The sequence below is a fragment of the Rattus rattus genome, chromosome 4 (assembly GCF_011064425.1).
Source record: "Rattus rattus isolate New Zealand chromosome 4, Rrattus_CSIRO_v1, whole genome shotgun sequence".
Lineage (NCBI taxonomy): Eukaryota > Metazoa > Chordata > Mammalia > Rodentia > Muridae > Rattus > Rattus rattus.
This window is the reverse complement of record NC_046157.1, coordinates 23,557,477-23,584,279: the sequence shown is the minus strand read 5'-3', so window position 1 is coordinate 23,584,279 and position 26,803 is coordinate 23,557,477. Positions and strand designations below refer to the sequence as shown.

The 26,803-nt window shown below is 45.6% G+C and overlaps 1 protein-coding gene across 1 annotated transcript in view; it reads left to right on the top strand.

Annotated features, from left to right (window-relative positions):
- Nucleotides 1-26,803, top strand: part of Arhgap31 (Rho GTPase activating protein 31) — a 113,268-nt gene that overhangs the window by 71,750 nt on the left and 14,715 nt on the right. Inside the window, exons 2-8 of the mRNA XM_032900203.1 lie at nt 989-1,091; nt 3,998-4,142; nt 16,030-16,112; nt 17,030-17,137; nt 17,727-17,869; nt 20,516-20,714; nt 23,331-23,455. Of these exons, the coding sequence (XP_032756094.1) occupies nt 989-1,091; nt 3,998-4,142; nt 16,030-16,112; nt 17,030-17,137; nt 17,727-17,869; nt 20,516-20,714; nt 23,331-23,455 (906 nt within the window). The remainder of the gene's footprint in view (nt 1-988; nt 1,092-3,997; nt 4,143-16,029; nt 16,113-17,029; nt 17,138-17,726; nt 17,870-20,515; nt 20,715-23,330; nt 23,456-26,803) is intronic.

The following is a 26,803-nucleotide window of genomic DNA, read 5'->3' as shown; positions in this document are numbered from 1 at the left end:
CCACAAATGACTTTAGTCTGAGGGTTGGGCTGTCCCACAGTAAGTCAGCATTCACTGCACTGTCACAAGAGGACCTCAGGAAGATTGGTCAAGGGACACCAGTAGCAAATGACTTGATGTTCCCTCTGTGCATCTGAAAGACATGTGTCATTCTGTCACTCTGGCAATGCCCCAGGAGAGACACACCTCCAGAGCTCTGAACCCTGGGAGGGTGGGCATGTAAGAGTCCGTGTTAGAGCCTTTTGTAAATGACCCATTTAAATAGTGACTAGAAGGAAGGTTTGGGGGGAATCTCACCTTTCAAAGGAGGGCATGTATCCCTTACTAACAGATAACAATCCTGTGAATTTTTAAATTGTTAAAGACACTCTTAAGACAGATGAAGATTAGGGGTGGGGTGTTATTTTCTTTGTTTGTTTGAAATAGGGTCTCATAGCCCAGGCTGTCCTCAAACTTACTATGTAACTAAGGTTGACACTGAGCTCCGCAGTGCTCAGATTACAAATGCGTATCAACTACACCTACCACACCCCAAACATACGTTGTTTTTTTTTCTTTTAAGGATTTAAAAGTACTTTTGACTTTTTAAGGTTTATTTTATTTAAACTTTGTAAATTATATTTAAAAATAAATAAGTTACTAATTAATAAATAAAGTAAATAATAAGTAAAATGTATTTTTATTTAAATCTTTTAAAGGTATTTAAAACATTATCGAGGGGTTGGGGATTTAGCTCAGTGGTAGAGCGCTTGCCTAGCAAGCGCAAGGCCCTGGGTTTGGTCCCCAGCTCCGAAAAAAAAGAAAAGAAAAGAAAAAAAAAAAAACCATTATCGAGTCTCTAAGGAACGTTGCCTACCACTTACAAGCAATTGCTATCGGTTGTAGCTCTTCTCGGTCCATTGTATTTGAACTTGCCTGGATTGTTAGGGCGTCTTTATAGGACAGATTTACATCTAATGCTTGGCCGTTTTCCTCTTCCTGTACACAGTTCCATATGTGCTGAAGAGCTGTGCTGAATTTATAGAGACTCACGGCATTGTGGATGGGATCTATCGCCTCTCGGGTGTCACTTCAAACATCCAGCGGCTAAGGTAAGCTAAAACAAGAGCCCGGAAGCCTCCAGTGAGCCTTCCCTCTGTCTGTCTCTGCTGGGAGTACTGGAAACCTGAAAGATGGCCTCTGCGAGGTGTAGCTGCCTGGCAGTTCTAACTCTAATCTGGAGGCTCCCTCCCGGCCTGGTAGAATTCTGTTCAATGAAAACGGCTTTTTCTTTGTCTTGGTCAGGGTTTATGCTTCATTGATGGATTGGATTTACCTCACGTGATCTAAGTTACAAGTTAGGGAACATGTTTTTCTAAAGCCCAGCCAGATTAGGGTCCCTTTCATACTGTTCAGAATTCTGAGGCCCTTGGGAGATTTGCTTTGGATTCACGCTTGATATTTCAGATGGCTGAGAAATTATAAGTCTGCCTAATTGTACATTTCTCTAATCGATGCTGACGTTTTTAAGTTACTGGAAGCCAGTGGTGTGGCTCCTCAGGTAAAGATGTTTGCTGGGCAAACCCAATGATCTGAGTTCGAACCATGAGCCTACATAAGCAGAAGGAGAGAACGGACTCCACAAAGTTTTCCTGTGACCTCCATATAGAATCGATGGCAGGTGTGACCCAACTCCCTACACCCTGGTAATTTTTAAAATAAATGGCATGTGAGTAATATGTAATAGTGCGGATTTATCCTAAACATTTTAAGAAATTCCTATTTCATTAAAAAAAAGACAAGAATCGGCCAAAAGTGGTGCTGCTGGCCTTTAATCCCAGCTCTTGGTAGGCAGAGGCAGGCAGATCTATGTGAGTTTGAGGCCAGCCTGGTTTACAGACCGAGTTCTAGGAACAGCCAGGGCTGTTACACGTAAAAACCCTCTCTTGACAAACCAAACAAACAAACAAAAAAAGAAACGTTAAATAAAAAATATATGTATAAAGTGTATACAGACTATGTATATATTGAAACACATACTGTGTATGTATTGAAATATATATGTATTTTTCTGTGAGTAAGGCAATAAGTTTATGTATTTTGTCTATCATAATTCCAAAAGAACATTTAGTGGTTTAAAAAGCACGTTTACTATGTTTTTTTGAGACATGGTCTTACTCTGTAGCCCAGGCTAGCCTGGAACTTAGGGCAAGCCTCCTGGTTCTCTAGAACATTCTTATTGTAAAGTCAGTATATAATTGGGTTATGTTATATGGATTATATATTATATAATTCAAGGTTTTGCCTTCTGCCTTTTATTTGACCCGTCTTCTCCAGATCGCACGTGTAATTAAATTGTAATAGATGATAAAACATTTTTTATGGATGTTTAAAAAAATAATTGGTTTATTACAAGTTCCTTCTCCATGTAGCTTTAGCCGTCCTGGAACCCACACTGTAAACCAGACTGACCTTAACCTCACCGAGACCCACCTGCTCCTGCCTCACGAGAGCTAAGGACTAAAGGCGTGCACCACCACACCCAGCTGCTTAGGTGGTTTGTCTTTTGAAGACAGGTTCTCAGTCTCCCTGACGAGCTTTGAACTCACAGCTCCTTCCCCACAGGTGTTAACCACCGTACATGGCACGAGGAACCCTTATGATTTCATTGACAACATTTTTTTTTTTCCTCTGAGGATCAACACTTGGCCTCGAGCTTGCAAGCCAAGTGTTCCTCACTGAACTTGACTCTTAGGTCTGAAGTCCATGGTACAATAGCTGGCATCCAGAAAGACGCTTAGGTAGGGGGGAATCTTTTTCCTTTAAAGAGTGCCTTTAAAATCTGGGCAAAATAAATGAATACATTCTAGGCTCTTCTCGCCTGCTCTCGGAGAAAAACACACGCACGTGGGTCCACAGAGTCGTGGGACACCTCTCTTCTCGAGCCCTGTGAGTGACCTTGAGGCACTTACGGTATTGGAGAGTTTCTCACTCTTCTTTGAAGAAATGAAACCAGAGTAGAGAGAGGCAGCAGAAAATGTTGAGTCGCAGAGTCTTGTGGGGTTTATCATTAACTGACCGAGGAGTACACTTAGGAGCTGAACTTCTACATTAAAACTAAAACTTATCATTTAAAAGCCATCTTTGTAGTTTGCAAGTATGTACAGTTCGAGGCAGTGCATTCGTGTGAGGAAATATTTTCTGATTTGACATCAAACCTTCATGGAGCTGGTGGTACAGACCTGTGACCCCAGCACTCAGGAGACTGAAGAAGTAATGATGTCATTCAAGACCAACCTGGCCTCCACACTGACACCCTGTTTCAAACAACATGTGGCAAAGGGAAAGAAAGGAAATGGCATAGATGCCTAACCTAGAGCCAGGTGGTCTTGGTGTCCCTGGAATCCCCCTGTGGACTGACTGCTTAAGACATTCACATGCTCAAGTGACATGTAAGAGTCACCACTAAGCCACCTAGAAAAATGACGCACTAAGCGTCCGAGAGATAGTCGAGGTAGGTCCTCAAACCTTGGGTTTGAGTATCTGGTTAAATCGAGTTTGAGACATGACTCCGGAGATATGGGATAAGACCTGACACTGTCCCCACCTCCCCACTTCCCCCTACTTCCCAGTTTGAACTCTCACCACTTAAAAACAATAACAAAAAAGAGTTTCATTTTGAGTTATGCTTTGGAAAAGCTGAAATCTCAGTGGACGTTTTGTTGGCAGACACTTTCTATCTACCCAGTGCCCGTATGCAAGACACAGATACGGTGACATGGGGACCTCTGGTCACAAATGAGTTTTCTGACCTCACGTCACAACCATCTTCCAAGCAAGCATCAGCCTGCAAAAGCGGTGTCTGTCCAGTGGTCTCCTAGTGCCTGGAGTAGAATGGAGGTCGAGATCACTGGCAAATCAGCAGCGAAGGTTCCTCTCACGCCTGTGCCTCCAAGCAGCTGCCGATGTGGGGCCTGTGTTGCCTGGGTTTGTTATGTCTCCGTCTCTGTTGTTCCAGGCAAGAGTTCGGCTCAGATCAATGCCCAGATCTGACAAGGGAGGTGTACCTTCAAGACATCCACTGTGTGGGCTCCCTGTGCAAGCTGTACTTCAGGGAGCTGCCCAACCCCCTCCTGACCTACGAGCTCTATGAGAAATTCACGGTGAGTGTTTGGATTTCTATTGTGGTTAGCGGGTGGGATGCATGGACCGGCCAAGGGCAGTTTCAACACTGAAATAACAATAACACGACTGGACAGCTGGTTGGCATTATCTTAGCATGGCGGTGGGGGGAAAACGGCAAGGGAAGGAGAGTGGTCGGACTGTTTGCGTACTGCTTCTTCCTTGAATTCTCAGATGATGCTGTTTGTTTTGAGAGCTGGGCTAAATTATTTCTGTGCTTATTCAACTGAATATGCCTCATTGTTCAGGGAGAAAACCGAGAACCGAAGAAGTAAAGTGGCTGGCCCAAGGTCACACAGCAGAGGCAGGGCAGGAATCTCAGGCCTCTGATGCTTGCTGTACATCACGATGGTCCGTTTGCAAAAAGAGTGTTCTTTCCGTGTTTGCCTGGGGGCTTGGGGAACAGACCGGTAGGTAGAAGAGAGAGATAGAACCGCCCCCCCCCAATCCACCCCAAACATCAAAAGACTAGTTCAGAAAGCTAAAAAGAGAAGAAAATAAACCCAGCAAAGCACCTGGTTCTGGGGAAGAGTGGAAGGGACATGCCACGCCAATGGGCTGCTGATGTAAGAGTGGAATAGCTGCATGGTTACCAAACGAGGCATCCGTGGGTGAGAGGAAAAGAGACTGCGATGCAAAGCACATGGTTAAAGCAAATGTCAAAGTCAGGCTTGACGAGGTCCAAGCTCATGGTGTGTGTGTGTGTGTGTGTACACATGGAAGTAAGTGTGGGTATAGAATAGGAAAACAGCTCATAGACCCAGACAGGAGGAAGGGAAGTGAGGGTGGGCAGCAGGACACATGTGATATGATTGTAGAAAGAGGCTTTGGTGGGTGAAGGGACAGAGGAACTCAGGCAGAGGGAAAGAGGGGAGGAGACTCGGCAAGAACATATTTTTTTTTTTGAAAACGTTATAATAAAGCTAATCCAAGCATATTAATTAAAATTTTTAATAGATCTAAAATAGGACCGCCCAGGATTATAGATTATAGAATGTGTGGATTAATGGAGAAGCACAAGGAGAGAAGAGTGGGGTTGCCTAAAATACTTCATCACAGAGTCAGAGGAGAACGGGGGAAGGTCCAGGGAACACTACCTGCAAGGCCAGTGCCTAGCTGGAGGGCAGGGGTCGGGACCATTTGAATTAGCAGCACGGATAGAAAACACCAGATCTGGGTTCCAGTCTGGCACCAGGACATTTCTCAATATCCTCTAATAAACTTTGACCGTGTGAAAAGTTCTTCCATTCAAACTCAAGCAGAATTAAAGGAATAATTACTCTTAAGAGTTGAGCTTGGAACCTAACAATGGATTTAAGTGTTTTCAATGATATAGGAGCAAAGTCACAGCAATAACTGAAAAGGAAAAACAAAACAGGATAAATAAATGTACATTAAGAAAGGCTTGGGAGGCTGGGCCACCACCCAAAGAGCATACGCAGGCTGGTCCAAGGCCCAGGCACATGTATAGCAGAGGACTGGTTTGTGTGGCCTCAGTGGGAGAGGATGGGCCTAATCCTATAGAGACTTGATGTTCCCAGAGAAGAGAGAGAGGGGAAGCAACCTCTCAGAGGCAAAGGAGGGGGACAGGAGGGGGCAACATTTGGGATGTAAATAAGTGAAATAATTAATTTAAAATAAAATAATAATGAAAAAGAAGTGCTTGGGAAGGGTGGAGGGATTGTTTAGTCACTGTAGTTCCAGTTCCAGGAGTCTTGACACCCTCTGGCCTCCATGGGCACCCTGGAGTGCACATAAGTGTGCATTTAGTGCACATAAACTCAATTTCATACATATCAATAAAAATATGATGAGGGGACTCAGGTGCCCAGACAACCTAAGCTCACGTTTGGTCTTTGGGGCCACCATGGTAGAGGAAGAGAACCGACCCCCACAGTTTGACTTCTGACCTTCACACATATAGGAACAAGGGCACGGGGATAATTTAAAAGGAGGAGGGGAAATGATACATAAATATATACTAAAAAAGTCTTGGGGGGGGCTGGAGAGATGGCTCAGCGGTTAAGAGCACGACTGCTCTTCCAGAGGTCCTGAGTTCAGTTCCCGCCATCTGTAATGGGATCCGATGCCCTCGTCTGGTGTGTCTGAAGGCAGCGACAGTGTACTCGTATACATAAAATAAACAATCTTTTAAAAAAGAAAGAAAGAAAGAAGAAAGTCTTGGGAGAGTTAGAATGTGGAGACACACACACATACCCCACAGATAACTTTTTAAGGAAAAGAATTAATTTTTAAAAGGCTCTAGTGTTCATTTTGCTGATAGAACTGTAGTATTAGCTCTTTTGTGTAATAGTTTTCGTAGCCTTGCCCACAGACTTCATTGAATTTCAGTGAAAAATAATCCAAAGCACACAGACCCTTAATCATACACGCCAGCGACTGCACCAACCTGCAGCTGCTGGTGCAGAGCTGTGGGCAGCTAGAGGAATTCTTGACAAAAAAACCTTCAGAAATGGTTTCTTCCTAATTCTGTCAACAACAGCCTTGGGTCAGAACGCCTCCTACCCCCAACCCCCACTCCTATCCTTGTGGTGTTCTCCGGGGGGCTGGAAAAAAAATAAAAGTCGAGAAAAAAGCTGGGAGACGATATTTGTCAACTTTCATCTGATGGAAGAAAATGACCTAAATTCAGGCGGTTTATTGACGCCAAAAAGTAAAACGGGGATGCTTTGTTTTGGTTACAGAAGTAGGGCCTACTGATGTTAACTGTGTCACAGACTCTGCCTGCAGCCATGATTGTGATGGCCTAAGCAAACGTGGGGCACAGGAAAACAGCTCTGTTGCACTGTGACACTGTGTTTGACTCACCTGCAAAGCTGAAGTCAAATACTGCCACTTAGAACAACAAGATTAAAAATATTAGTGGAACAATAAAATTAACAATGATAACAGCGGCCTCATAACTGAGTGACTTCTCTGTTATCAACTCAAATAGCATCTCACAATCTGGGCAGCAGTGGCACACAGCAGCAACCGGGAGGCAGACGCAGGTGGATCTCTGTGAGTTCGAGGCCAGCCTGGTCTACAGAGCAAGTTCTGGGATAGTCAGGGCTACAGAGAGAAACCATGCCTCAAAAAAATTGAAAGAAAACAAACAAAACAAACAAGATCAATAGGATCTCATTTAGTACCTTGTGAAGTAGGTGTCAGTGTCATTCACACGCCAATGGGTTCTGCTCATCGGTGGAGATGAAGATTAAAATTCTGCTCACAACTCCCCCACACACACACACTCACACACACAGTGTGGGTTCTGAAGTCATCGGCTATTAAGATATCATGAGAGGAAACACAGAAGACGAGGTCCAGAAGCGGTATTGAGAGTTGGCTAAGGATGAAGAAAACCAAGCTGTCTTCCTACCATTGAGCAGGCCAGGTCGAAGGATGTCCTCACAGCAAAAGCATAGGGAAGAAAATAAGGAAAAAATAACAAAAGACAGATTTAACAAACAAATATTCCCCTTGGGCCAGAGAGATGGCTCAGGAGTTAAGAACACTGGCCTCTCTTCCAGGGGACCCGCATGATGGTTCACAACCATCTGTTACTCCAGTTCCAGGGGATTCGACATACTTTTCTGACCTCCGGCACTGGGCACCCATGTGGTGTATGTGGCAAAAGCAAGCTTAGTACTGGGAGGTGAAGAGAAAGGATGGAGAATTCAGGACCGGCTGCAGCTGTGAAGTGGGTGGTCAGGCAGGACTACATGTGACTGTCTGTTAAAAATACACCATTCTGGGTTGGGGATTTAGCTCAGTGGTAGAGCGCTTGCCTAGGAAGCGCCAGGCCCTGGGTTCGGTCCCCAGTCCGGGAAAAAAAAAAAAAAATACACCATTCTTAAAAAAAAAAAAAAAATGACAGAGACCGTTATTCCACAATTACAGAGAACTACTGCTTATCAATAAAAAAGAAAGCCACAGAGCGCCACATTGAATAAAGGAGCACAAGACTTAGACAATTCAGAGAAATAAAATTGTGTAGAAACTACTAGAAAGATACACTTGCATGTTAGGTTTTTAAAGATTTGTTTTGATTTATGTGTATGAGTATGAGTCTGCATGGGTTTATGGGCAACATATACATATAGATGCCCAAGAGCCAAAAGAGGTTGTAAGATCCCTGGACCTGAAGCTACAGGTGGTCATGGGTTGCCATGTCCCTGCTGGGAACCAAGTCTGTAAGTGCATTGCCAGATGAGCTGCTTCTTGGTCACTTAAAAATAAATTTAAGGGCTGGAGCGATGGCTCAGCAGTTAAGAGCACCGACTGCTCTTTCGGAGGTCCTGAGTTCAAATCCCAGCAACCACATGGTGCCTCACAACCATCTGTAATGGGATTCTGATGTGTCAGCACAGTGTACTCAGATAAATAAAATAATAAATAATTCTTTACAAAATAAATAAATAAATAAATTTAAATATTACAGCTCACGCAAGCAAGCCTGTGAGAGGACCCACTCTTCATAATCTACTGGAGATATAAATTAGATAGGCATCCCATTATGATCAAGGTTCTAGAAGCGTTATGTTCTTTAATCTAATAACTCCCAAGACTCAATTTTAGAGTAATTGATGTATGACTAGATTCACAATGGAATTATACAGAACATCCAAATTTTGGAGAATAGCTGCATCTCTACCATCAAAAATAAATATATGATAAATCTATTGCTTTGAAACTGTGGCCAGAAAAAGGGGCGTGTTTTTTGAACGAGAGTTACTGGCACAGTATGCAATTAAATGGGAAGAGAGCAGTCTGAGAAACGCATAGGAAGGCATCAGGTGCTCGTATTGGAGGCGGGGAGGCCTGGGGGAGGCATCTTCTTTTCTGTTTCGTGGCTAAGTAGATTGAGACTGGTGCCTTCTAAGTTGTAGAATAAACGGAATTTTTTTTTTCAATTTTCAAGTTATTAGTTTCCGTTATGGCTATAACAAAATACCACAAACTGTCTGTCCTGGTTTCATTTCCTGTTGCTATGACAAAGTACCCCGGCAAAACCAGTTTAGAACTGGAGGGATAGCTCTGAGGTTAACAGTACCATCTGCCCTTCCTGAGGACCTGAGTTCGATTCCTAACGCTCACTTGGCCACTCAAGGGCGCTTACGGCCACAGTTTAACTAGGGAGCTCTGATGCCCTCTTCTGGCTTCCCTGGGCACTGCATGCAAGTGGCACAGACACATGCAAGCAAAATACCCATGCACATTTAAAAAAAAAAGAAAAAAGAAACCTTAGATGCTTTCCGAAAGGCCCCGGATAGAAAGGTATCGCTTGCCTCTCCCAGCCTCCAGGGTCATGTGGAGCTCTCTTCTGACTGTGTTTGCCTCTGTGCCTTGTAAAGACAGCTGCAAACTGCATGTGGTGATGACCTGGAGAATCTAGGATCATCCCCTTAACTTAATCCTGAACTTAATCACAGCTGCAGAGACCATCCCCCTTTTCTCTCAAATAAGGCAGCATTTCCATGTTCTAGGACACATGTTTTGGTATCATTAGAAGCAATTATTCAATGTACTTTGTTTGCCGAGAAAAGTGCAACATTCATTTTAGGAAAAATTCAAATTTCCTTCTCATTGATCCAGTTAAAATTATTAAACTGAAATGAAAGTTCCTAATTTGGAGTTGCTAGGGAATTGGTGGTTTAATTATTCATTGCATTCGTTTTAAGATCATTTCCGGAAGTCAGGGGTTACATTCCCGTGTGTGCAAACACAGAAGGGTCTTGGGTGTCTTTCTCTCGCTCTCCCCTTATTCCCTTGAGACAGTCTCTCACTGAGCATTGGACCAGGTGCACTAGCAAGGGGGATCCAGGGAGACACGGTCTTCACCCATCTCCATTCCACAGTGACAGGCTTATAAGCATGTTGGCCATTTCGAGGTTTTACATGTCGTCTGGGGATCTTCTAAACCATCTCCACAGCGCCTCCCCCCACCCTTGAAGTCCTTTCTTTATGTATCAATCTCCTTTGTTGAACTAAAAGCTTCCTAAAGGGTTGGGGATTTTGCTCAGGGGTAGAGCACTTGCCTAGAAAGCACAAGGCCCTGGGTTTGGTCCTCAGCTCCAAAAAAAAAGAAAGAAAAAAAAACAAAAAAAGGCTAGCTAAGGTCAGGCAGTGGGGACTCACAATTTTATTTTCAGAGGCAGAGGCAGGTAGATCCCTGAGTTAGAGGCTAACCTGGTCTATATAGCAAGTTCTAGGACAGCCAAGGCTACACAGAGAAACCCTGTCTTCAAAAACCAAAACCAAACAAACAAAAAAGCTACCTAAGACCAGGACGGTGTTTATTTTATTTACTCATTATTGCGTTTCTTCCCTCTAGTTATGAGAAAATATTGGAATAGTTACTAAGCAAACGTTTGCTCACAAGTTTGTTGACTCACATAAGTCACCAAACTGTCACTTGGGGCAAATTAGCAACTCACACGGGCAAGGAGGTTAAGAGCTCAAGATGGGAGGAGTTGGAAGGCAAGTGCTTGCCAGAGACTAGAGAGGTGGCCGGCAGTGTGTGAGAGCCGGTTTTAGAGGACCTGTGTTAGGCAGCTCACAACCACTTGTAACTCCAGCTCCTGGGGGACCCAACACCTCTGACCCTACACACCCCACACACACACACACACACACACACACATACACACACACACACACACGATTAAAAACAAAATGGGGGGGTTGGGGATTTAGCTCAGTGGTAGAGCACTTGCCTAGCAAGTGCAAGGCCCTGGGTTCGGTCCTCAGCTCCAGAAAAAAAGAAAAACAAAAACAAAATGGGGGAGAAATGGATCAGCAGTTAAGAGCACTTACTGCTCTTACAAAGGACTTGAGTTTGGTTCCCAGCACCAGAAGGTCACCACCATCTATAACTTCAGTTGCAGGCAATCCCATGTCCTGTAGCCTCCTTAAACACCTCCATGCAGGAGACACATATAATGCATGCAAACACACATACATGCACACACACACAAATAAAAATAAATCTTTTAAGATGTCTTTTCAAAAAGAATAAAAGAAGAAAGACCCATGTCCAGAGAAGCCTTTAATCATGGGGAAATCAAACTAATGGACCACCCTGTTGGGGATCCAAAGTTAAGGAGTGAACCCTCCACAAGACACTGTTCACCATAATGGATAGTGCTCCTAGGGTGGCAGTGTCCTCTAGGTGTGGCTCACTTGTGGCTGTCTGCCATTTTCAAACAGAAAGCAAACTATTGACTCTCTCACTTGTTTATTTCATTCACCAGCTGTTAGGACCTTCCACAGCTGGAAGGCATAGTTCAGGGCCCAGAGATTTAACGGGCGAACAAGACAGAAACAATCCTTATTCTCTGAAGGTTCTCCTTAAACAGGAGAGAGAGACCGGGGTGGGGATAAACCCTTGGAATATACCGATGTCTCATGAGAGCTGTTAATAAATGCCATGAAGAGAAATAGCCCAGGGCTGGGGAGATATGGATGGACACAAACTGCTATTTTAGGGCCACCAGAATTCTCTCCACGAGGCAGACTCTGAACAGATAGGGATGAAGCGAAGGCACAGATTACAGCAGTATCTGCTGAAGTGGGTGACAAAGGAGTGGGGGAGAGGCTGAGCTGAGAGGACCTGGAGAGACTAGTGCCTAGCATGGGACAAGCATGGTGGCAATGATGGGAGATGGGATAAAGGGCTCACAGGACCCAATAGAGATTGCATGCATGGGTGTAACGAGAATGCACCCACGAAGACTTTCTAGAAGCCACACAGTAGTCAATCCCCCAGAGACTGGAGATCTGTAGTTCCAAGGAAAATTAGCCTTTTTCTTTCATTTTTTTTCTGATCATTACTTTTTAAAATCTAGCTCTGGCATTGAATAATTTAATAAGGGCTGGAGAGATGGCTCAGTGGTTAAGACCCAGAGGTTCTGAGTTCAAATCCCATCAACTACATGGTGGCTCACAACCATCTGTAAATGAGATCTGAGGCCCTCTTCTGGTGTGTCTGAAGACAGCTACAGCGTACTTATATATAATAAATAAATAAATCTTTAAAAAATAAATATCAGGAGAGGGGGAAGGTGGTTTATAATAAGTTTTAAGTGATTGATAAAGCTTAAAGGCATTGGTCCTGACAACTTGACTTCTATCCCTAAGAGCCAGTGGTTCTCAGCCTCCCTAATGCCATACTCTGATACAGTCCCTCATGTTGTGGTGACTCCCACACCAAATTATTTTTTTTTTGCTACTGTTATGATCTGCTGTCTTAATTGGAGAACATTTGATGGAACCAGACTCCTCCTAGAGAAAAATGAGGATTTAAGCCAAACTTGGTGTAACCCTTCCATGATACCAGCTGGGGAGAGAGGTTGAGGCAGGAAGATTGTGAGTTCAAGGCCAGCCTTTACATAGAAAGACCCTGTCTGGTCAAGTAATTGAGTGAGAAGAAAAAGAATTGGGGTGTGGTAGAAAGAGACTACGGGAAGAAAAAGCAGTTCTCACTGGGGTTACCAAGCATCAGGAGTTAACCTGCCCCTTGACTTCAGAGACCCAACAATGACTAAGCTGCTTCCTAAAATATTAAAGGAACTTTCCATGAGGGCTGCTATCTCCACCTGCACTCTCATTCCCCAAATTCATCTTTCTGTTTTCCATTGTTGTTATTGGCGAGAGCCGGGACATTTAGATCGAGGTGCCTTTTATAAGGCGGGGAACAGCGCAAAGCTCTGCAGACTTTGGTACTGGCTATGCAGGGACAGCCCTGAGCCCTCCCTGTGTGCATTGTGCGATGGAACAAACTAAGAGCATCCAAGTTATATCTGCAGCCCTGGCTGCCTGGAGGGGTCACCTTCCCTTCCCCTGCGAGCTTCTCCCTGACTGCTGGCAGTGTGGACCCTGCGATTCTGTTCCCTAAATAATGCTCCAGGAAAGAGATATAGGTGTGGGGCTCCTTCATGGAGGCCTCACGCACCCCTGCCCCTGGATCTTGTGTATCTCTAAAGGCAGAGAAGGCAGCAGGTGCTAATGCTTGCTCCGTTTACAGCAGGCGCGCCCACCAGAAGAGTGAGAGCCGAGGCTATGGCACTCCAACACACATTTCCCTCTTCTTAGGAAAGGGTAACCCAGGAGCTGGAGAGATGGCTCAGCCGTTAAGAGCATTGAGTGCTCTTCCAGAGGTCCTGAGTTCAAATCCCACGCAACCACATGGTGGCTCACAACCATCTGTAATGAGATCTGATGCCCTCTTCTGGTGTGTCTGAAGACAGCTACAGTGTACTTATATATAATAAGATAAATAAATCTTTTAAAAATTAAAAAAGGAAAGGGTAACCCAAATTTCCCACATTGAGGTATCTGACTGCCATTTTAAAATAGTGGGCATATACAGATTGGATAGACAAATACAAAGGTGATAGATAGATACATAGATAGACAGACAGACAGACAGATAGATAGATACATAGATACATAGATAGATACATAGATAGATACATACATACATACATAGATACATAGATAGATAGATAGATAGATAGATAGATAGATAGATAGATAGATAGATACATAGATACATAGATACATAGATACATAGATAGATACATAGATACATAGATACGTACATACATACATAGATGACAGACATATGTAAATATTTTTACTTCTATTGAAAAGAGGGTGAGATATGAGAGCTGGGGGATGGCTCAGTGGGTAAGAGAACTTGATGCATAAGCCGCAGACCTGCACACCGGTTCTCATCGCCCACACAAAAACTAGATGACCTCACGGGCTCCCATGATGCAGGAGATATCAGGATCTCTATGGCTAACTGTCAAGCTCCAGGCTCAATGGGAGACCCTGCTTCAAAGGGAACCCATACACAGGAAGAATAGAGACATACTTCTCTGGCTGGTGCACTCGTGTGCAACAGAATTAATAGGCCATAATGAAACCTGTCACTCGGATGCTTACTTTAAATTTAAGTTTAAAAGCAAGTTAAGTAAATGGTGGAGCAGGAACATGTTGACACATACATTGTCAGCGTAGGAGTGGTGTGGGATCAGGGGCAAGAGGAGTAGGGAGACCCAGGCAGGACCGAACCTTAGAATCCTTTTAAGCCAGAACATACACAGCAGATATGGTTGAGAGAAGGGCCCCGCAGAAAGTGGGTGTCCCCCAAAGTTAACAGGTTTCTGCCTTCAGTGAGTAGTGGCTAAAAGCTGTCATTGATAAGAGTATAACCACGAATGTTGTTGTTGGGCTTTTGTTTGCTTTATGGTACCGGGGACTCGACCCAAAGCCTCTTATGTGGTAAGCAAGTGCTTTGTCCCTGAGCTAGGGCCACACTCCCTTTCAAAGTTTTAAGACAAGACAGTAGGATAGCTCAGTGGTTAAAGGTGCTTGCAGCCAAGCTCAGTGACCTGAGTTTGATCCTTGGGATCCACATTATGGGAAGAGAGAACCAACCCCTGCAAGCTGTTCTCGACCTTCACATATATGCCACATATAAACACACTCGCACGCAAGGAATAATAATAAACGTAACGTTTTTTGAAAGAGGATCTTGATATAAACTCACTCCGTAGCCCAGGCAAGCCTTGAATTCACTGCCTTCCTGCTTTGTCCTTCTAAGAAGATGCAATCACTATGGAACCACAGTGCATTGCAAGGTACTCTGTTTGATTATTTGTTCTGTTGGGCTGGAAATCCAGCCCAGGGCCTTGTGCACGCTCAGCCAGTGTTCTTGCCGCTGAGCCACACCCAGTACTCCATAACGGAAGGATAATCCAGAAATGCCAACCAACAAAGGACTGTGGGTGAACGGTGTGTGAAGCCCCCAGATTTGAATCTTGGTTTTTGCTTAAATTGCAGCCAGCAGTGATTGATTATCTATCAAAGTAGTTCAAGAGCAGGAGACAGCTCGCCATGCCGCACTGAGTCAGGAAACAGAAGGCTTGTGATAAGCTTGATTATTCCTTTTTTTAATTCAGCACAGGACCCCAGCCTCTGGAATGGCACTGTCCATATTTAGGGTGCATCTCCTTGCTTCCATTAACCTAATCTAGATAGTCCTTTGCAGACAGGCCGAAAGACGTGTCTCCTCGGTGATTTTAGAATCCCGTCAGGTTGACTTGTCAATGTTAATCATCACACACAGGCTGGGGATATTCTCAAGATAGGAAACAGGGCTGGAATTGAAGAATCGTTAGGGATGCTGGTGTCACGCGGCAGCCTAGGGCTATCACGAGATGGACATGAGCCAGCCTGTCATCACATTGTCCTCAGAGAGTTCCTGCCTCCCCTGCAAGGCCCTGGACTGATGGGAACAAAATGCCCACCCTCGATATAAGCAGATAGCAAATCAGGACAAGGCCACCAGATCCTGGGGACAAAACTCTTGTCCCTGATAAGAGAGGCACGTCTTCTCTGCTCCTTGGCAGCCAAAGCAGGTAGCAACTGAGGACTGGGAGTCATGTAATAGTCACAGGCTAGGTGACAAGTATGTAGCTGTTCACACCCAAAGGGGCTGAGTTGACGTGGGCTCCCATGGCATTACTGTCTTGTGCTACCTCTCTGAATGCAAGCGTCTAGGACTCTATGCCGTGAAGGACACATTTCAACCCTGCACATTCTTTTCTCAGACACCTAACAACATCTGAGGGCACACAGAGACCCACCCACTCCTGTGTGCACCCAGGGTGAAGGCACTTGACTCTGAAACTCAGAAAGGGCGTCTGGCTTGCTGCTGGCACAGACAGCAGTGCTTCTGGAACAGGATCTGCAGGCGCAGTTGTAAGGCTGGAAGATCTGAGTCCTGAACACGTACATGCAGGAAGGGTCCTGGCTCCTGGATGCTCACTGGGTACTTCATGTTCTTCTCCGCAGGAAGCGGTGTCTCACTGTCCGGAAGAAGGCCAGCTGGCCCGAATCCAGAATGTTATCCAGGAGCTCCCCCCACCCCATTATAGGTAAGAAAGAAACACTCAGACTCAGTGTGGTCAAGCATCCAAGAGGCGGAGAGGGGTGACAACTGAAGCCAATGGGTGGTGGCTTTCCTGGAGGCGTTTGGAAATTAATGAACAGTCAGTATTGTCGGGAGGAGCGGGTGTCGAACCAGGGATGTTGGTTGGCAAGAACAACCTGCTTCCACTTGCAGGGTACCCATCAGAGCACCAAAGAAAGCCATCACAGTCACACAAGTCAGCCTCATAGTGACAGCCTTGGTCCATAACCTGAATTATACTATAAATAAACCTTTGGAAACCCAGGTTTCCAAACCTTAAAGCTGGGGGCGACTATGGTTCGTGAGCACAATTATCTCCACTGACTCCTAAGACATCATCCCCATCCTTTCTGTTCTCACGGATTATCAGGAAATGGTGCTTTTAGCAGAATTCGATTTGGTACTATAAAGAACTCCCTGAAGTGAACAAATGTTCATTTATGAAACAGGCCCATTGGCGGGAACCGAGTTAGCCTGTAGCTAGACAGCTACCCCCTAAGAATCGAGATGAGAACCTATTTGAGGATTGTGAGAAAGTGAATTTTCCTAGGGTGGAGAAGAAGGTGTCACTAAGCGCTCAGGGCCTTCGGCCTGTGATTCTCTGTCCCTGGACCCGCCGTTTCAGCTGACATCTTACAGTGCTAACATTTGTCCCCATCCTGAGCCAGTGGCTCTGACACCTGTCCTCAACCTGAGTCAGTGGCCCTGGAGTCAAAAAAGTTACCTTCATCAATCTTGATCTCTTCTGAGTGTTTTTTCAAAGTTCGTAACATAAGGACTCCTTGATCCCAACTTGGGTATGACCTCCACGTGGCAGACTTCACCTAGTCACGGACATCTCTTACTTTGGCAAAAATCAATCAAACAAATGAACTCTTTCAGGACCTTGGAATACCTGATTCGACACCTGGCCCACATCGCCTCATTCAGTAGCAAGACCAACATGCACGCCAGGAACCTGGCCCTGGTGTGGGCCCCAAACCTCCTCAGGTAACTACCACCCCATGGGCTCAGAGCAGCTCACACGTAGAAGCAAAGGCTGGGTGCTTCCGAGGTAAAGCACTGAAAGACATGGCTAAGTGATCTCTTGATGGGCACGTATAGCTTGAAACTGCCTTTAAGATCTTGAGCTCTTGGCCTGCTCACTTGGAAACTCTGGTTCCAAAGGCATTTGCAGCTAAAGGTGTGAGTCTCTATGTTACCACTTCTTGAAAAGGCCTTTTTTGAGCTCTGAAGTTCATTGGCTTTTCTTGGCTGTGGTGATGGCTATAGCTTGAATCAGCTGCTTCGTGGAAATCACAAGCAATGACTTGACCCATGGGACCACTGGGTAAAGATGGAAGGGAATCCCATGAAGTAAAAAGAAGTCAGTTCTGTCCGTCGATGGGCAGTGTTTACAGTCCTATAACATAGACTGCATGACCGTGATCTAGTCTATCCAGTGGGTTGGGCTTTACCACAGTTGGGAGATTCTCTCTGATTGGTCATGAGACGTTAAAGCCTGCGAAAGGCTCATGGGCCACCCTCACCACCTCCTGTGGTACGACAGACTCATTCTGAATATGTTTCTTCCGTGCAGGAGTAAAAAAATCGAAGCTACTATTTGCAACGGAGATGCAGCGTTCCTGGCAGTCCGGGTCCAGCAGGTGGTGATTGAGTTCATACTGAATCACGCTGATCAAATCTTCAACGGTGGTGCTCCGGGGGCTCTGCAGCAGGATGGTAATGGCTCCCCGCCCCCTGGCATATCCCCTGCAAGCTTAGCTTCCCTTATTGCCCTACCCATACAGCCCCCAGATAAGGGAGTACAGAAATAGAAGCAGGGAAAGTAGTCATCCCAGGTCAGGCTCGACTACAGAGTCTGAGGCCAGCCTGCGCTGCTACGTGAGCCGCTGTCTCAAACAAGTATTGATAAGCGAGGAGAGGTCTGGCTTTAATTCTGAGTATTGTATTATATACCGACGACTGTGTGTTGGTATCTGTGTCATGATGGGGCAGACTCCAGCCACCATGACAGTATTAGATGCGTATCTATACGATGCAGCGATCGGTGCACTTGCCTGCCGATTTAGCATCTTTCAGATCAGGTGCATACATGTTCTCTCCGTGGAATGGAGGCCTGAGACAACGTTCCCTTCCTAGTGAGCTCTTTATCATGTAAAGGTAAGGGCAACATTCTTTCTCCTTTGGTTGCACTCCGGTTTCAACAGGAGCCCTATGGTTTTAGAAGAGGCTTATGTCTTCCCCCTTGAAGTCATTGGTGAACAGAGGCTGCATGTCCACACTCGCGTGTAGATCTGGAACACGTGCTCTATGCGACCGTTTCCTGAGTACTTTATCCTGCCCTGTATCAGGCAGGAAGCTTACAAAAAGAAAAAAAAACATTAGTGCGTTTGTACGAGTGTGGCTCATGGCAGAGCGAACCCTGGGAGTGAACTGGTTTGTGGTATTTGACCTTCTGTGAGCTTCACTTATAAAACATCAGAAATCTGGTCAATCAGAATTGCCCCGGTGACCATTTGGGGTTTTTTGTTTGTTTGTTTTTGTTTGTTTGTTTGTTTGTTTGTTTGTTTGTTTGTTTTTTGGAGCTGGGGATCGAACCCAGGGCCTTGTGCTTGCTAGGCAAGCGCTCTACCACTGAGCTAAATCCCCAACCCGACCATTTGTTTTTAAGAGTGGTTTTCCACTCTAAGGGTCTGTCACCATTGGTGGGCTGATGGTGGCCTTGTGGAAACACAGGTTACTGAGCCCCATCCCTGGACTCTCCAATCTAAACAGTCTAGAGTGTAACTGGAAAAAAAAAAAAAAAAAAAAGGTGTGCTTCTAAGAAGTTCCCCTCTGATGTCAGTGCAGTTCGTGAGAGAGCACACAGGGAGAGTTTGCTTTCCATCGCTGTGATAAATACCATGACCACAAGCAACTTGAGGAAGAGAGGGTTTATTTCATCCTACAGCTTACTAGCCTTCACGAAGGGAAGTTGGGGAAGAAAGTCAAGGCAGGAACCTGCAAGCAGCAACTGAAGTAGAGACCCCTGGCGGAGTACTGTTTATTGGCTTGCTCCTCATGGCTCTCTGAGCTTGTCTTCTTGTACCCAAAACCAAATACCTAGGGGTGGTACCATCCACAATGGGCTGGGCTCTCCCACATCACTCACCAATCACTCACGAAAGTGCCCCAGATACTAGGTACCAGTACCTCTCTCTCGTGCATTTGTAATGATCAAAATGTCCTCAGGGGGATGCTAGAGAGGTTGCTCAGTGGTTAGAAGCCCTGGCTGCTCTTCCAAAGGACTGGAATTGATTTCCAGCAGCCCACAACTGCCTGTAACTCTAGCTCCAGGGCACCTGATACCTTCTTCTGTCCTCTGAGGGCAGCTGTACACACATGGACACAGACACAGGCGTGTGTGTGTGTGTGTGTGTGTGTGTGTGTATACTATTTTTTTAATCTAGAAAATAAAGATGCCCTCATAGCCAGGCACGGTAACACACACCTGTAGTCATAGCACTGTAGAGGTGAGTGCAGGAGGATCATGAGTTCAAAGCCATCCTTGGTTATGTAGCAAGTTCAATGCCAGCCTGGGTTACATGAGACCTTATCTCAAAGACAAAAACAAAAAAAAACTAAAAAAATAAATACACAAATAAATAAAAATTCTCCAGATGTTGCCAACTATCCTTTAGTAGAACAAGGGGAAATTGCCTCAAGTTAAGAACCATTGGCAGAGAAGGAAGAGCTTTGCCCATTAACCATGCATTCATCACTTCCATCCCAAAAGGAATACCACAGAGGAAGGACAACCGACTACAATACAAACACTGCAGGACAAGTACATACTGAGGAAAGAGACGCCTCTCTCTGAGAATAACACAGTATATCAGTGATCTGTCCCTCCAGAGACAGAAGCCTAGGAAAAGTAGACTCCAGCCAACCATGGCCTTAGAGCATGTTTTCCTCAGTCGTGGGGGCAAAAGGCAGCCTCCTACTTCATTTTAGCTGAGTTAAGCCCAGTTCTTATCTGACCAAAGCACTTAGCAGAGTTTTCAGGATTAAGAACCATTGCTGTAACTCTGGATCACAGTAAGTGCTCAATAAATATTTGTGGAATGAATGAATGAGTCTCTCAACAGTCCCTCCACGGAAAGGACAGAAAATAATTACTTCCTGGTGCCCCTCGATGCCCTCCACCCACCATGGGCAGGAAAACGGAAAGTTTCCTGTGTACAGCCTCTGCCCCAGACTCCCCAAGCCACGGTTGGCATGCAGCCTCTTGCCGAGGAGCTCAGTGGAAAGGCTGTAGATGAGAGATCTGAGTGGGCCTAGAACTCGGATACGCTCCCAAGCCAAACTCTTTCCTTTGGTTTACAGAAAGCCGCACTATCACAAAGAGCCTGACCTTGCCAGCCCTGTCCCTGCCCATGAAGTTGGTGAGCCTGGAGGAGGCCCAGGCCCGAAGCTTGGCAACAAACCACCCTGCTCGAAAAGAAAGACGGGAGAACAGCCTGCCCGAGATCGTCCCCCCCATGGGCACGCCCTTCCACACAGTCCTTGAGTTACCAGACAACAAGTAATTGCCACTCTTACAGAACTCTGAAGGATTTGGGGGTGGGGGGAGACAAAGGAGTGAGGTGTCCAGTCTCAGGGCCATGAGTGATGACAGCATGGGTTGGGATACAGCCCTGGGTGGGTACAAAGAAAATTTCGAGTCTCCACGATTTTCGACATCCTCAAATAGTGATGGCCTCCTCCCACTGCTCCAGACATACTGTGAGTTCTTATCTCCTACCACAGACCCAGGTGAGTTATGAGTCTCTCCTTCCATCGAGTAGACAAAACAAGCCTGGAGTTTACACATGTGAGTTGCCAACGAGTGCTTGCCTCCTTCCCCGTGACCTCCACCCCCCACAGGACATTGCAAAAGGCATGGAAATTAGCCTATGCCAGAATACAAGTTGGCAAATGGGGCCACTCTTGTCAGAGGGCCCCTGCTGGCAGCACTTGGGGATGATACTTCTGACTTCCTTACTTCTCCTCAACCTTCCAGAGACCACACACACACACACACACACACACACACACACACACACACACTCCTTTTTGTGTCATCTGTATGCACACTTACATGTGTCCATGAGGACATGCGTGTGCAGGTCTGTAGGAGGCCAGGAAGCAACTCGTTCCTCAGGAGCAAAACACATGGTCCATCATGGGCCTGGGGCTTATAGAGTAGGCTGCTGGGTAATCCATGAGCCCAAGGGATTCGACTCTTTGTCTTCCGGTCACTGGGACTACATGCATGTACCCTTTTGCTCAGCTTCTTTACATGAGATACCAGATCCAACTCAGGTCTTCATGCTAAGTGGCAAGCAATGTATTGGCTTGAAGCATCTGTCCAACCTTTCTCCCCTCTAAAACAAATCATCATTAGTATCCATGGGGTAGCTTCTTTATTTCTTCTTCCACTCAACCGTAGTCTCTACCCACTCACTTACCCCATCGAACTGGAGCGAGAGTCCTAACCCTTCATCAGGTAGTAGGTGAAGGTGCCTTTTCATTGGATGGAGTCATCCTTTCTGTTTAGTAGTTGACTCCTGTCCCCAAGACAGCAAGCTGTTTTGAGAGGAAGATGTCTGCTACCCTGGATAACTAGAGGAGGCTTGTGATAGGGATAGCATGTCTCAACTTCCCCGGGAAAGTTCCCTGGCTGTGTTCTGAAGAGAAGAGTCTTTGCATTCACATGTTTGATCACCCAGTGAATTCCCAGACAGGCTAAAGTCAGGTAAAGCTTGGAGTTTAAAGGGAAAGTTCTAGAAATATCAGAGTCATTCATGACTCTGTTTCCTAGTGCAAACGGATTGTGCCCTCTTAGAACTAAACACACTGCCCTTCTCTCTAAAGCCACACAGAATAAGACTCCTTCCCAGGGATGAAGGGTGCTTCAGAGAGACCATCTCCTGCATTCTCTCTGCTTGTACACACAGCACCACACCAGCTTAATATATGCAACTCTGTGCGATACACCCCAAGGCTAAGGAAGTCCTCAGACTGTCAAGCCAAGTCTGATAGAAACCAACAAGTATGCAGACTTGTCTCCAACTGATTGCAAAGATGTGCTAAAGCTTTTAGAAAAAAAGGCTCCTGGTGAGAACCAGGGGTTACAAGGTTAACCTGAACTTCATGCCAGAGCCTGGCTGTGTGGATCTGAAGCAGGAGTCGCCTCTGTGGTGCCCCCTGGTGGTACCAGGTTCTCATGAGCCAGCCCAATGCTATGTTACCAACCCTCATCCCCATACCCATAGCCAAACAGCCTGGTAGAAGGCTGGACAAGAGGTATGCTGACCCTTATTTGTTTCTTACAATGACCACTGATGCCAGCCGGCAAGCCACAGCTTTTCACAGCAGCACCAAAACAGACAGACACTTCTGCTGCTTTATGAGTCCTTGCATTACTTAGACACATCCTAGCCATATGGCCCCCAGGCAGAAAGCACAGACCTAAGGTCTGTGGTCTTACATGTTTAAAAGGTCTATAGTGTTAAATGTTTAAAATATCTACGGTCTTAATCTTTTGTTTGTTTGTTTGAGGCAGGTCTCTCTACATGGCCCTGGCTGTTCTAAAACTCACTCTGTAGACCAGGCTGGCCTCAGACTCAGAAATCTGCTTCCCCGGTGCTGGAATTAACGGCCTGTGCCACCCCTTCTGGCTTGATTACTTCTCTTATTTTAAAAAAAAAAAATTCAGCATGTTTGAAGAAGCAGGACTACAGTGCTTCATAGATGTTCTGCCAGATCTTAGAACTGTGTGTTTGCTTGTGAGCTCTGGCTGTCCCACTGACTACTGTCTGTTTGCCTCCCACCCCTGCCTTTGATAAATGACAAACCTTGGCTGTAGTTCTGAAGAAAGGGGTCTTTGCATTAACGTGTTTGATCACCCCGGGGCATCCCCAGATAGGCTAAAATCAGGTACAACTTGGATTTTAGAGGGGAAACATCTGGAAATATCAGAGCCCCTCATGACTGAGACTCTAGTTGTAACGTTCTTTCTCAATTTTGCAGTCGCCCTCGAAACAGCGAGATAGAGATGTTCAAGCCAGCCTGGTCTGCTTCAGACCTGTCTCAAAACAAAACACTGCCTTGAAACGATTCGCTCCACTAACACACGTGTTTGGCTCGGTTGTTCTAGGAGAAAGCTTTCCAGCAAATCAAAGAAGTGGAAATCAATATTTAACCTGGGTCGTTCTGGATCGGACTCGAAATCCAAGCTGAGCAGAAATGGGAGTGTCTTCGTGAGAGGCCAGAGGCTGTCGGGTAAGAATCCACGCCATGCTTACGATGCACTCGTGTGTCCTTAGCCCAGCTTCACGTTTGATCACTGCAGATGAACTAGACCAGAATGGAAAGTTTCAGATTTACTCCAGCTTTCTTTTTTAAGATGATGAAGAAGACGATGATGTTTTTAGTCTATGTCTATACCATCCATAAAACCCCCAAGGCTAGCATCTTTCACAACAGTTATCAAAAACGAAAATATAATTTTAATACTATTAATTGATTTGTATACCTTAAAATTCACGCTTAACCAGTTGTTCCCACTCACGTCCTTTTTCTGGTCCAAGTCCTAACCTGGAATTCGTATTTCATTTGCTCGTCATCTATCCTCAGTCTCCTCCAAGAGAGAACCGTTCTTCAGTTTCTCTGACCATGATACTTTGGAGAACATCGGCTTTTGTTCTGTAAACCTATCTCTATGTGGGCGTGTCTGGGGCTTACCTGTGGTTAGATTGAAGTTAGGAGGTTTCCAGACAATCTACAGAGGCTGTGCTTTGCCTGCCTCTGGGTGCATGATGCCACCCGCTTCCTGTGTGTGACGTTGGTTACGGTTACTTGGTTAAAGCACCACATGTCACATAGTCCAACAGCACTTGTCAGGTCTTTCCTGCCATGGTCATTTCCCCAAGTAGCTATCTTCTATTAGTTGGAATGCAGCTGTAGAGAAAGCCTGTACCTTCAACCTTGAGAGTTGTGATTGTAAGTGGGGGTTCTTCCCCGTAGGTTTATTCCTGAGCAAACAAAAAAAAAATTTGATTAAAAGAGGAATCAAGAAAATGGGACGACTCTACTACTAAATCCAATCGATGCATCCTGAATATTGTGCCAGGAAAGGAGGAACAAGAAAAACTTCCTCAGTGACTTAGTGCCCAGTGTGAACGCACAAATACAAGGATCAAATCTTGTCTGGATCCTACTCTGTCTATCAGTCCATCTGTCTGTCTGTCTGTCTGTTTTCTAAAAGCCACAAAGAGAACTTTGAGAGCAAATAGGAAACTTAGGGTATGCACTGGCCACTAGGTGACTTTGAGGGATTATTAAATTTTATAGTGTGTGTTTGCTCTTATGAGGTATTTACAATGAAATGTCAAAAGTGTCAAGACTCGCTTTCAAGTGTTTTGAGGAGGTATAGGTATTGAACAGACAGATCCAATACCCAGAAAGACGCCAACAACTGTTGAAACTAGGTGGTGGGTTTAGAAAAGTCTATGACATTTATGAATGTGTGAAATATTCAGCTAGTGTTGGGAGGAAATGGGTTCCTGTAGGAGAAATGAGAGGTAATGTGTCTAAATTCTTTGTGCAGGCTAAGTGATAATGTTATGACAAGGGACAGAAAATAGGCATACGAGACGCCTGAGTTGTGTTTGCATGGTGCATGATGAAGGATGAATGGTGGACAGCAGCCACAGCAATTTTGACGATAAGTAAAAGTAAATCCAGTTCAGCAACAGAGAAGGCATCGGGTAACTTAACCCAGTGGCCCTGTCTTCATTGCACTGTACCTTCCTCAACTGTTCCGTCCCCGTTCTGTCAGCGCCGTTCTGGATGGGCTTCCTTGACTGTGTCTATTAAAGGCAGTTTTTCCCTTTGAGCATTACTGTCCCCAAAGGCAGAAAAAATGTCATTTCTGGTGGCTTGCTCATCGGACATTCTCATCAGTGTCCTGCCTTGCGTCTTCCCTGGTCTCGGTAGCTATCACTGGATCACAGGACCCAGCTGATTGACATGGGTTCCGAACCAATGATTGGCACCGGGAAGGGAAATTAAACCTCAGAAGTGCAAGAGCTCTATGAAGAGGGCAAAGGGGAAGGGATTCTGTGTATTTGTCTGTGGACAGTTGTGAGGTAGACGCACCTTTTATAAAATGCAAAACTAGCCCAAATGACAAGGACAGAGTAGCAAAGGATGGCAGACATGATACAAACAAGAAATCAGGACTCTCCGTGGACAACGGGGAGCAAGAGTGAGCACCTGACAGGAAACTGCTAGTCCGTGACGAGAGACTGCCTAGGCACATCAAAGAGAGGATTTGTTACAGAACGGAAGAGGCCAGGAATAAAAAGACAGAACCCAAGAGAGAGAGCAAAGCAGATGAACCAAGAGGAAATAAAAGCCATGCTTTCCTCTTGAATTAGGAAGAGTCCTGCTACCCCCAGGTGATCTTTCAAAAGGCACAAATCCAAGGTGCTGGACTAAACGGTGGCTGAGTTCATGGGGTGCCTGTGCTCCGCAAAGCGGAGTGTCTCAGGGTCACCCAGAGAGTGGCTCACATGGCAAGAGCTGTCAGTGATTTTTAAAAGGCTCCCTAAGCAGATCTGACACCCAGTCAGGGTCAAAAGCTACTCGGTTAAGCTCTTAGAAACTAGTGACTGTAAATAAAACCCAGGCAGCCAAACTGTGGTGGGATGTAGGAACAAAAATGAGAAAACCTCAGATGGCAATACATGTGGCTCCTGGTGACCGGGACTGTTGCTAGAGTGGCTGTTACTAGAATGATTGTTGCCTGAGTGGCTGTTGCCAGAGTGACTGTTGGCTGAGTGACTGTTGCCAGAGTGACTGTGGCTAGAGTGACTGTTGCCTGAGTGGCTGTTGCCAGAGTGACTGTTGGCTGAGTGACTGTTGCCAGAGTGACTGTGGCTAGAGTGACTGTTGCCTGAGTGACTATTGCCTGACTGGCTGTTGCCAGAGTGACTGTGGCTAGAGTCACTGTTGCCTGAGTGACTATTGCCTGAGTGGCTGTTGCCAGAGTGACTGTTGCCTGAATGACTATTGCCTGAGTGGCTGTTGCCAGAGTGACTGTGGCTAGAGTCACTGTGGCTAGAGTGACTGTTGCCTGAGTGACTATTGCCTGAGTGGCTGTTGCCAGAGTGACTGTTGCCTGAGTGACTGTTGCCAGAGTGACTGTGGCTAGAGTGACTATTGCCTGAGTGGCTGTTGCCAGAGTGACTGTTGCCAGAGTGACTGTTGCCAGAGTAACTGTTGCCAGAGTGACTGTTGCCTGGGTGGCTGTTGCTAGAGTAACTGCTTTAGAACTCTAGAAACTAAAACTGACGTGTTGCTAATAGGCACGATTCTAACAAATATAACAAAATCTGTACTCAAAGATAGGCCGAGGAAGTCTGTAACATAACCTCCCACTGTAGTCTTCGCAGGTGGCACATAGGTTTGCAATAATTCTGTGTGTGTGTGTGTGTGTGTGTGTGTGTGTGTGTGTGTGTGTGTGTATAAGAAAGGGGGAATCACACATGGAAACAATACATTACAATCTCCATGACAAAGGGCACTTTATAAGTTTTGTACGTGCATGTGGAGTATGTTTGGATG